This window comes from Schistocerca americana, chromosome X (genome assembly GCF_021461395.2).
Source record: "Schistocerca americana isolate TAMUIC-IGC-003095 chromosome X, iqSchAmer2.1, whole genome shotgun sequence".
Lineage (NCBI taxonomy): Eukaryota > Metazoa > Arthropoda > Insecta > Orthoptera > Acrididae > Schistocerca > Schistocerca americana.
Window position 1 is genome coordinate 219,859,739 of NC_060130.1, and position 10,953 is coordinate 219,870,691.

General features: G+C 38.1%; 1 protein-coding gene across 1 annotated transcript in view; it reads left to right on the forward strand.

The window, feature by feature from the left end:
- Positions 1–4,797, forward strand: part of LOC124555600 (solute carrier family 35 member E1 homolog) — a 78,296-nt gene extending 73,499 nt beyond the window's left edge. Inside the window, exon 6 of the mRNA XM_047129568.1 lies at positions 3,703–4,797. Coding sequence (XP_046985524.1) covers positions 3,703–3,903 — 201 coding nt within the window. The 3' untranslated portion in view covers positions 3,904–4,797. The remainder of the gene's footprint in view (positions 1–3,702) is intronic.
- Positions 4,798–10,953: the final 6,156 nt, after the last annotated feature.

Sequence of the window (10,953 nt, forward strand, 5' to 3'; positions counted from 1 at the left end):
AGTGTCGGGATATCGTCGGTCGCGGGCTTATATCTCTGCTGGACTGCTCTCCGCTTCCTGCGGCCGGCCAATCACGCGTCCGCAGAATCGCCCGATGCGCCTGGATCGGGGTCCGTCTCTGTCTGCTCTGCCCGCGGACGTTGGTGGAACGGAACGTTCTTCTCTGATTTTCCTGATTGCAGGCTCCCAGGCTGCTCTACGAACAGATAGATGGTGTAGCTATGGGCTCCCCCCTAGCACCAAGCATAGCTGACCTATACATGGAGCACTTCGAAAAGCTAGCACTGGACACTGCTAAACACAAGCCAAAAGCCTTCTACAGGTATGTTGACGATACCTTTGTAGTTTGGCCACATGGCAGGGACAAACTGTTAGAGTTCCATCAACACCTCAACAGCATACATGGAAATATCAAATTTTGCCATGAAGATAGAAGAGAACAGAAGCTTACCCTTTCTGGATATCCTGATCACAAGAAACATGGATGGCACACTGGGACACGCAGTGTATAGAAAGAAAACACACACGGACCTCTATCTTAATGCCAATAGCTGCCACCACCCTGCGCAACACAATGCTGTACTCCACACCTTAGTGCACAGGGCCAGGTCCATCTGCGATAAGGAAAGTTTGCCAGGAGAATTGCAACACCTAAAGGACACCTTCAAGAAAAATGGATACAGTGAGACACAAATAAGGAGAGCTCTGAAGACCGACCACAAGAAGAGAGAAGAGAGACCGGATGAAGACGAAGCAATGGGCTGTGCGTTCTTGCCATACGCGCATCCTCCGACGTCCAAGATCACGAGAATTCTCAAGAAACATAAAGTGAAAACCGTTTTCTGTGCAGCAGGAAAAATCAAAGATCTTCTCAGTTCAACCAAGGATCCACTAGGTCTGACGGCACCAGGTGTGTAAAAGATCAGATGCGAATGTGGGATGCAATATATAGGACAGACGGTGCGTTGCATCTCACAGTACCACAGTGAACACATTAGGCATGTGCACTTGGGTCAGACCGACAAATCTGCTGTGGCGGAACATAGTATTGACGAGAAGCACACCTTCGATTTCGAGGACACAAAGAAAATATGTAGTACAAACGGTTTTTGGGACTCAGTAATCAAAGAGTCCATAGAAATATGGTTACATGACAACCTAATCAACCGTGACAGTGGCTGCCATCTCAGCACAGCCTGGGAGCCTGCAGTCGGGAAAATCAGAGAAGAATGTTCTGTTCCACCAAGGGCCGCGGACAGAGCAGACAGAGACGGACGCTGGGACTCGAACCCAGCTCACGTGTCCCCCCCCCCTCTCCCCTCCACCACCACCAGCCTGAAGATGATGGAGACGCATTCTATTGAAACGTTGCTACGAGATGCTTCGTATATAAGCCGACTATTTTCCTACACCACTCGCGTGATTGAAAACTGTCCCAGAAGATCCATCGACCAACTGCCCTTATAAGCTGGTACACAGTCAGTGAGAAGGCAGTTTGACATGCTGCCCAGACTTGTAGGTAACTGCCATCCTAGCCACAACATCTACATGCTTAATTGTCTGGTAGTCCTGGATTGTCAGGAATGGTAGCTTTGGTCTGTGACTCAGGAGTGTTGTGTAACAGTGGTCTAGCCTCCCTGGACAGCTTTGTGGCATGCTGTGCTGACCCCTGTCTAGTAGTTTTGTTTCCGCCTTCTCTTTGGTGTACTTTCTCAAGAGAGAGACTTGCAAGGAAAACATTTTATTTTATTGTTATTCTATTATAAGATCCGAAGTGGAATCCATACTTTGTTTCATGCTTAAATTGTGTTTTGTATTTACAACTTTGTTGACATCAGCAGTGTTTTTGTTTATTGGTTTTTCCCAATAAAAACAGTTTATGGAATATCATTCGTGTTTTGTCTCTGATAGCACAGACACACCATAAACAAATAACTATAAACTAAGCTCGATGAGTGTGTCTCCTGATTTACGGGTCTGGTATGCTACAACTAGAACTAAAGCTATTAACAGCCAAAATGAGAGATGTATTATGACAACAGAAAATTGCTGTAAAATTTATTGTTTCTCTGAATTGTTTTTGAGATTACGATTACCAAAAAATTCAACAACTGCATTAATTTGTAATAAATGCAGACAATATACACTTGTATTAAAAGAGAAAACTAGTATGACACAGCATGTTAGTTATTTACAGTAACTGTAAATAACAACTAACTTACTATGAAATAAGTTGTGCACAACATTCCTAAGTACGAAATTTCTCAAGCAAGTATTCAAAAATTCTCAGAAATATACCGTATCTTATTTCATGTAAATCTACAATGAAATTAGGGAATGATTATATTCGAATGAAGATACTGTTGTCAAAAGTTTCTAAAAAGTACAAATCAAGTTTACATCGACAATATAGTAAAAGTTTTTCATGTCACTTGCAGATGCTTGAAGATACACAATACGTCATGATACACAAGAGTATTTATACAATCATTATAAGATTTGCGAAAACGAGATGAACAGTAAACATTAGAACCTAGACTTTTGAATCTGACGTATATGGCACACGCGCTCTCTCACAAAGGAAAATTCAGAATTCTGCTTATCCATTGTCTGTCCAAAAAGTTCAGAGACTGCTTTTATTCCTGGTGTTTAAGCAACATCAGCACAGTAACTGTGGTAGCAGCGTGAATTAACATTTGTAAACAACAAATGTGCATTCACCCAGTCAGTTGTGAGCAGGTTGTGTTAAGTAGTGGATGTGGAGGCGTGGTGTGTCAGTGTTGCTGTGTCAAAAATTGGAATGGAACAATGAACTGAACATCTCTAAAACAAATATTCAACACATTTTCCACAATGTTCTGAAGAAGAGAAAAGTGTGTGCAAAGTTTGTCATCCTGCACACCTGCACCCCAAACAAAAATGCCACATAGACATATGCTGTTACTTGACTGAAATGCAAAGTGTAAAATGTGGAAAACTCCTTCCCGGAAAAAATAATCATGAGCCTACCATAAAACTATAAAGTACAGAAATTCACAAGAATGGTAAACACTTTGATGACATAACCAACATTCAAGCCAATGTGTCACATGAGTTGAACAGTATTCCCAAGAAGGAATTTTCCTGACAGTTTCAATTTTCCTGAGAGTTTCACAGGATTATATAAACATGTTAGAAGATTTTTGTAGTCGAGCTGGAGGGGTTAGGGGAGAGGGAGGCTATGTAGAATACCTGAAGCATTAAAACCACCATATTAACTTTTCTCAATTTCTTTATTAATCCACTCTCTAAATTTTTGGACTGCGCTCTTTTGTAATGTTTTTGCCTTTCTTCAAAAACTATCGTTATTCTTTTAATATAAGTTGTGAAAAGAAGATTAATTTGGAAGTAAAATTAGCAGTCAGTTTATCAGTGCTTACTGCAGTAGTAATAAGATCACACAGAAAGCCAAAATATGCCTCCCCCACCCCCTGCTCGCTCTCTCTCTCTCTCTCTCTCTCTCTCTCTCTCTCTCTCTCTCTGTGTGTGTGTGTGTGTGTGTGTGTGTGTGTGTGTGTGTGTGTGTCCCTCTCTCCCTCCTCCCTCCCTCCCGGGCAGGGGAGGGGGGTATTCAAACATTTGAATGAAACTAAATCTCACTAGTTATATTTTATGTGTATTTAAATTGCTGTGTAATGTCAATTTTCATTAACTTTTTTGCAGGCAAAATATGATGCAAAGAGAACTCACCAGAAACAGACACTGCTGCCATTCTCACAGCAATCGTGGCACAATCAGACTGGCTATGCAGTGCTCCCAGTGCCTGAGTATCAGACATACAATGTTCCTTTCAAGTCAAATGGTGTTGCTAATGGGCATTATCATTATAACTTCGGTGGCACAAAGAAAATGGAGTATATCTGAGCATTTATGACGTTGATGAAACAGTTGGTGTGTACAAATGAAGTGGCGATTAGATACTGAAATTTTATTGTGTGAAATACAATTCTGTGCCACATGCCAGAACACAAACTAAAAGATAATTATTTATATTTAAAATACTATATTTTTGTACATGTTATTAGGTTTGGAGGAGGAGCAGTACACTTTCTTTGTGAATCTGTAAAAGTTAAATGAGGATGCTACTGTATAGTAGCATATATTGGTTACATAATTTTTGATCTGTTTTGAAGATTTAATCTATTTATTATTTATTTATTTATTGATTTATTTATTCCCATGAGTATTTTATGATCTGCCAATGTATGCAGGTTAAAATCTGCATTTTCAAAGGTTTTCTGCTTATGAGATCTGTGACTTTTACAGTATGCGTGGTGCAGTATTTTATAATAATTTAATTTTGTTCATTTATTATTACATTTTATTGGAAATTAATAGCCACTTGTGGAGCCTTCCATTATTTATAATATTTCTAGTTGTTCTTTTTTATAGCAACCACTGCCCCATCTTACTGAAATATAAAAGCTATATTTGTGTGTTCCTTTCCCTCACCTCATCTCCACCCCTCCACCTTCCTCTCTCTTGCTGAATAACACTTCACTGCAGAAGAGTAAAACAAAATATTTTGGGATTAGCTTTTCAAGAGTTTTACACTGGAATAGTCATTTAAAAATTACATAAACATTAACTTCATTGACAATATTTTGTGGATATTCAGAAATAGTTTGACTGAGCTGTTACCCCATTGTGAGTGGTGATACCATGTAATTATAAGTAGTGAATAAGAGGAGGATGTATGCAAATGGTATTTAAATTCCAAATGTGAAAGTAATTTGTTTATTAAAGACATTAAATGAATTTATTTGGTGTTTTTCCGTAGATGTTTGGTGTTGTGGATTGTATAAGTTTACTATGGTTTCTTAATGGTGACATTTTGTGTTATGTTTGCGACAAAGATCTGATGCTGTAAAACATGATGTGAAGTTTGCAATCAAATCTGCTAGTGTACCTGAAACTACTATATAAGTAAACTCTTTATTTGTATAATGTAAAATCCAGGATGGAATAGTGACAGTATTATGGAAAGGATAGATTGCTACTCACCATATAGCGGAAATGTTGAGTCGCAGACATGCGCAACAAAGAGACTGTGGCCCTGACAGCCAGAGACAGTGGCCATGTGTGAGAGCTGTGTTTGTATGAATGTGTGTGTGTGTGTGTGTGTGTGTGTGTGTGTGTTATATTTCAGAAGAATGTCTTGTGGCTGAAGGCTATGTATTTAGTAGTCTTTTTGTTGTGCCTGTCTGCAACTCAACATTTGCTCTATATGGTGAGTAGCAATCTATCCTTTTCATAATATTGTCTTTATGTGTATAATTAATATTTGTGACAGCTGCTAAAACCTTCACCATAAGTAAGAAGAAAAAATGTTTCATCATTGGGCAGTCCTAGGATGTTATGTACATATGTCAAGTTCTTCATTTATTTTAAATTAATTTTACGAGGGTCAGTCAAAAAGTAATGCCTCCTATTTTTTTTTCTACGTTTAATTGTCAGGAAATTTAAATGCAATTACATAGGTTGAAAACCACAACATTGAGGATCATTTTGTCATTTTTCAATGTAATCTCCGCCCATCTCTACAGTTTTGGTCCATCTTTGAACAAGGGCATGTATCCCAGCACGGTAAAAATCACAGCTCTGCTTCCTAAGCCATTGACGCACGGATGTTTTGACGGCCTCCTCATCTTCAAAATGAATCCCACGATGAGCTTCTTTTAGTGGCCCGAACAGATGGAAGTCTGATGGTGCCAGGTCAGGGCTGTATGGGGGATGAGGCAAAACTTCCCATCCAATTTTGACAATCTCGTCAGAGGTGTGACGACTGGTGTGTGGTCTTGCATTGTCATGCAAAAGAAGAACATCTGCCATTGATTTTGTTGGGCGAACTCGCTGAAGACGTGCTTTAAGTTTGTTGAGGGTTGTGACGTATTGAACAGATTTTATTGTGCATCCCTGCTCCAAAAAATCAACCAGAATCACACCCTCTGTATCCCAGAAAACTGTTGCCATAACTTTCCCTGCCGATCGCACAATTTTGAATTTTTTCTTCCTCGGCGAGCTTGTGTGACGCCACTCCATTGACTGCCTCTTTGATTCGGGTTCAAAAAAATGCACCCATGTTTCGTCCCCGGTCACAATTTTTTTCAGAAACTCATCTCCCTCCAAACGGAAGCGCTGCAAGTGTTGGGAGGCTATTGTTTTCCTTGCCTCTTTATTCTGATCGGTTAACATTCTTGGAACCCACCGTGCACAAACTTTTGAGTACCCCAATTGTTTAATAATCGTGATCACACTGCCTTTACTAAGAGAAATAATGCGACACACTTCATCTGCAGTCACCCGACGGTCACCACGAATGATGTCATCAACTTGCTGAATGTTGTGTGGAGTCACTGCACTCACCGGCCTGCCGCTCCGCTTTTCGTCAGTCAATGGTGTTTGCCCTTCAGCTTCCTTACAACGACGAACCCATCGTCTAACAGTGCTGACATCCACTGTCACAACACCATACGCGTTCTTCAGTCTTTCATGAATGCGTATGGGCGTTTCACCTTCTGCATTCAAGAATTCAATCACACAACGCTGTCTCAAACGAACATCGATGTCGGCCATCTTACAAACTTCTGCTGTGCTGCCACCTGTTGACACAGAAAGTTACTACTGCAGTGGATTGCAGAAGAAGGTTTGAGGAATGGCGCCAAATTCAAATTTTTCACTTAACTTAATTTCTTTAAGTAGAAAAAAAATGGGAGGCATTACTTTTTGACCGACCCTCGTATATTTATAATTTGTATGGTGCATCTTTATTGGTTTGCAGAAACTGGAATTAACTCTCTGGGAGCAGCTAGAGGAAAGGGGAAGGGGTTGCTTTTGCCTTGAGTTGTGCATTTTTTCCATACGGACTGCAGTTATCATCATAGTACACCAGTATGATTATTACATGACAGTTACTGCAGTGTTTAAGACTGTGTGTCGAGTTCATTTGAATTACTTGTGAATAATACATTCGTTGTAGTGATATGCAAGCACACAGTATATATTATGATATTTCAGCTGGAGTCAGTATTTTGAAACAGTGTGTACCTGCTTTAACACCCCTCCTCCCCTCTTCTTCAAACTGCCATGTGCTATCTTTGTCAACAAATATGAGTGGGCTTACTTCCCATTTGTGGAGACTCAACATGTGAGTTAAAAAATTGTAATAGATTGTGCAAAATATAGGTTAATATTTTTGTGGTAGATATTTCTGTTGCTCATTACTGATTTTAGATTATGTTTGTTAAAATGCTAATTTTTTTCACTGCAAAAAATCAACAACTTTTCATTGCCTCCATTCTTTCAACTCAATATTTTTATTGCAGTATATTTCTAATGGAGTAAGTAATAAGGTGCAATATGGTATTAGGTGTTCAGCTGGGTGGAAAATTCCATCTTTCTGCACGGCTTTTTAATACATCACCTAACTGTTATGCATGCTACGTGCCTGAACTCAAACCAAAGTGATACGTTGTTGATGTTGCACTGCTATTCATAGTAGACTTTGACACTGTGCTCTCAGCGCCATTTGATGCATGTTTGTTTTCTGGTGCTTGCTCCCACCATTCCATGTAACTGAAATCCCCTTAGTGTATTTTGGCTGTGACAGACGATATGATGATGCGTGGCAGGATTAAAACGGAAGTGCAAGCATTATGAATTCAATAACAACAATTCTATGGCAAAGAATTCTCGGAGTTGGTGAAGCTGTGCACTATTATTTGCATTAGGATTTAAAAGTTTTTGTGTATGTTTTTTAAAATATGTAGAGAAACTTAGTTGTTTATGACTAGAACATTTATAAACCTACCCTCCATTTTTTTGATTACTTGCAGCCTGTTTCTAAACATAGTGGACATTTTCTTGGTTTTCTATGTGCCTCAATTCGTGTGTTTGACATCACACTTCGCTTAAGAATTACCAGTTGTCAACTTCGTAAGAGCAGTTCTAGACTTTGCAGTATTTCTGAGCCATTTATCTGCACTGTATCTCACTAGGGTGACCAACATTTGATTGTGATTTTAAGTGAGATGACCAACATCTGACCACGATTTTAAGGGAGATTTAGTTGCTATAATTTAATCTGCATAACAGCATTACATTTTATTGGCATGGATGACAGTGGAGATACAAATATAAGAAAACTGACATACTTCACTTACTTTTAGTCTGTTATATTGTACGGTATCATATTTTGTGTTGCAAAATGTTGTTGTGTTGTGTGAGTCAGTTGAGAGATAATGTAACAAGTTTGTTTAAATATGAAGGGCTTTGTATAATCTGCTTTCCAAAGCCCATGTTACTTCCTTGTATTATTTGTACCATAGATGCTGGTCCGTGGGTTGCCAGTACTGACCGAGAAACAAATAAACATAACCCCTCTTGTTACTCCTATAGACGTGTAGGCTGTGTCATTGTGATTCCACTTCTCATATTCCCTTGAGCCAAACTGTCTTCTTTCTGCAGAAGTGGGAACAGAAAAACAGACTGTGTGTTGACAGTAGTATTGATTATTATACAAAACTTTTCAAGATCTGTCAGTCAGGTAATCTGAACTGTCAACAGTACTTTGTGGGATTAATATTTATAATAGTGATCATTGATGAAACATACTGGAGAAACAGGTAATCAATTAGGGAGCTGGGAGGACTGAAATGAAATCATATGTGAGACCCTGGGAAATACAGCAGAGTTGGTCACCTTACATCTCACCATAGTTTCTTTTTTCATGTGATAAATGTGTAAACTACACAGTTTCATACTATCATATCACCAGTGTGGAGTATGATTCCACACCTGCAATCAATTTGGAAGCTTTTCTGTGTAAAATTGGCTGCAGTGCCAGATTTATTTGCAGAGTATTTATTATTGGTGAAGGTGCTGGGAAAAAGATCAGCCAAGACACAATTCTCCACAAATCTTGTAATGGATACAAAGCCTGATGCTCTAATTCATGACCCTTTAGTTAACTACGCTATCTCTAATGAAAATTAAATATTCTTTCAGTAAGAAATTTTTCCAATTTGTGAGTGGTTTTGGTGTCTTTATCTCTTCAGTTTGCTTTGGAGCTCTTAAAGTAACTATAAATTGTCCAGTCAAAGATGTTGTGCACAAGTCCTTTTTAACTGTCTCATATACAAAAGTAATATTGTACTTACTTGTATGTTGTTATTAAAATATGAAACCTTATTAAAATATACTTCTTTAATGACATTTATAATATAACCACTCATTGCTTACATTCATTTCATTATGTATTTTATGATACTGAACATGTTTTATCATTGTATGTAGGTTTCAAGTTTCTTTTGATTCTATTAATCTTGTTTTTATTGTTTTCATTTCAGCTTTTTCTGTTATACTTTTATTTCAGGTGAAGCCCACATTTTTTTAACTAAACTGGTTATTCCTTGTCCTATATGCAGTTGCTATCAGGAAGATGCAACTAAACCACTTGGGTGTTTGTGGCATTTTGTATAAACATAAGAGAGATACGTATCATTGTTGTTAATTTTTTCCGTAGGTGCCAAACGAGTCATAATTCATGTTTTCTTGGCTTTAGCTTGGATAGTGGGCAGCATGCGTTCTTTACTTTTTTAAATTCCATATTAATTTTAGATAGTATTCTGAAATTTGTAATTATGCAGTACACTTTTTGGCAGTATGTACTTAATAAAATTGTTTATGCCTTTTTTTGAAAGGGGTTTGTCTTTTGAGTAATAAAGATCGTACTAAAACTGTGTAGAGCAACTAATGGTATCGTGATTTATATCTATATATTCTCCCAGTGTTTTTTCAGCTATACAAAATGTGAGACAGCTGACTGATATCTAGCTAGTAAAATAACTTAGTTCTTTGGAGTTTTTATTTGATGGACACATCCATCTACCTAAAACTATTGTCGTAATTGCAGATCCTTTTGTGTGGGTGTAATAATTCATATGTTGCAGCCAGTAAAAATTATGTGGTAGCTGTTCCATCATTATGTAGCATGAATATGAACTTTTGATCAGCCTTGTTGATTTTGATTTTCACAACAGTCTTGTCTTGCGTATCATATATATTTTATTAATTGTAGGGAAGTTTTCAGTCACAGTATCTCTTTAAAACCTGATGAAGCTGTTAATCCAGAATAGTTTGAGTTACTTTTGGGGTTGCATGACAGCATGGTTATTAGTATCTTTACATGATTGGGTAAAAGTCTAAGCTTTCGAAGGGGATAACCCCTGCTGTTGTTGACAATGCTGTTGCTGAGCCTCATTGAACTGATGCTATGCTGAGGCTGTAAAATCAGTGATAAGACTTGGCAACCGCAGCATGTCACCTGAAGATAACTAGTTAGGCCATCAAAATATTGCGTTGTCTTGAAGATCCGGCTGTAATGTTGGAGGAGTATCCCAACTGGATTATTAGTTTTTATGGACCTGCCCATATAAGCTCTGCACACATCATACAACATTTTTGAACAAACTTGACTTATACTATTGTGAAAAAGCTGTAAGTGATGTGTGTAGTATGGCAACTACAGTAATACCAGTGTGTTTATTATTCTAGACTCATAGAAACAACAAAGGGAGGAGGATAAAATGTATACAAATCGGGTATTGTGTGATTATTAGGTACTTTTTGATTCAGTTCAGTCACTGATGAATTATTTTATATATGAGCAATTTTCACTTTAGTTACTTCACTGAAATCTGAATAAATTTTTACTACGAGGGTAATCGCAAAAGTAAGGTCTCCTAAATTTTTATAGGTACATAGACCTGTTTATTTCTACTATGGTTTACATCAGTTTACAGCTTGAACATTTAGCTATTTTTCAACATAATACCCATTTCTGTTGATGCATTTTTGTAGTTGCTGTGACAGTTTTTGTATGCCCATGTCATACCAGCTCACAATCATGCTGTT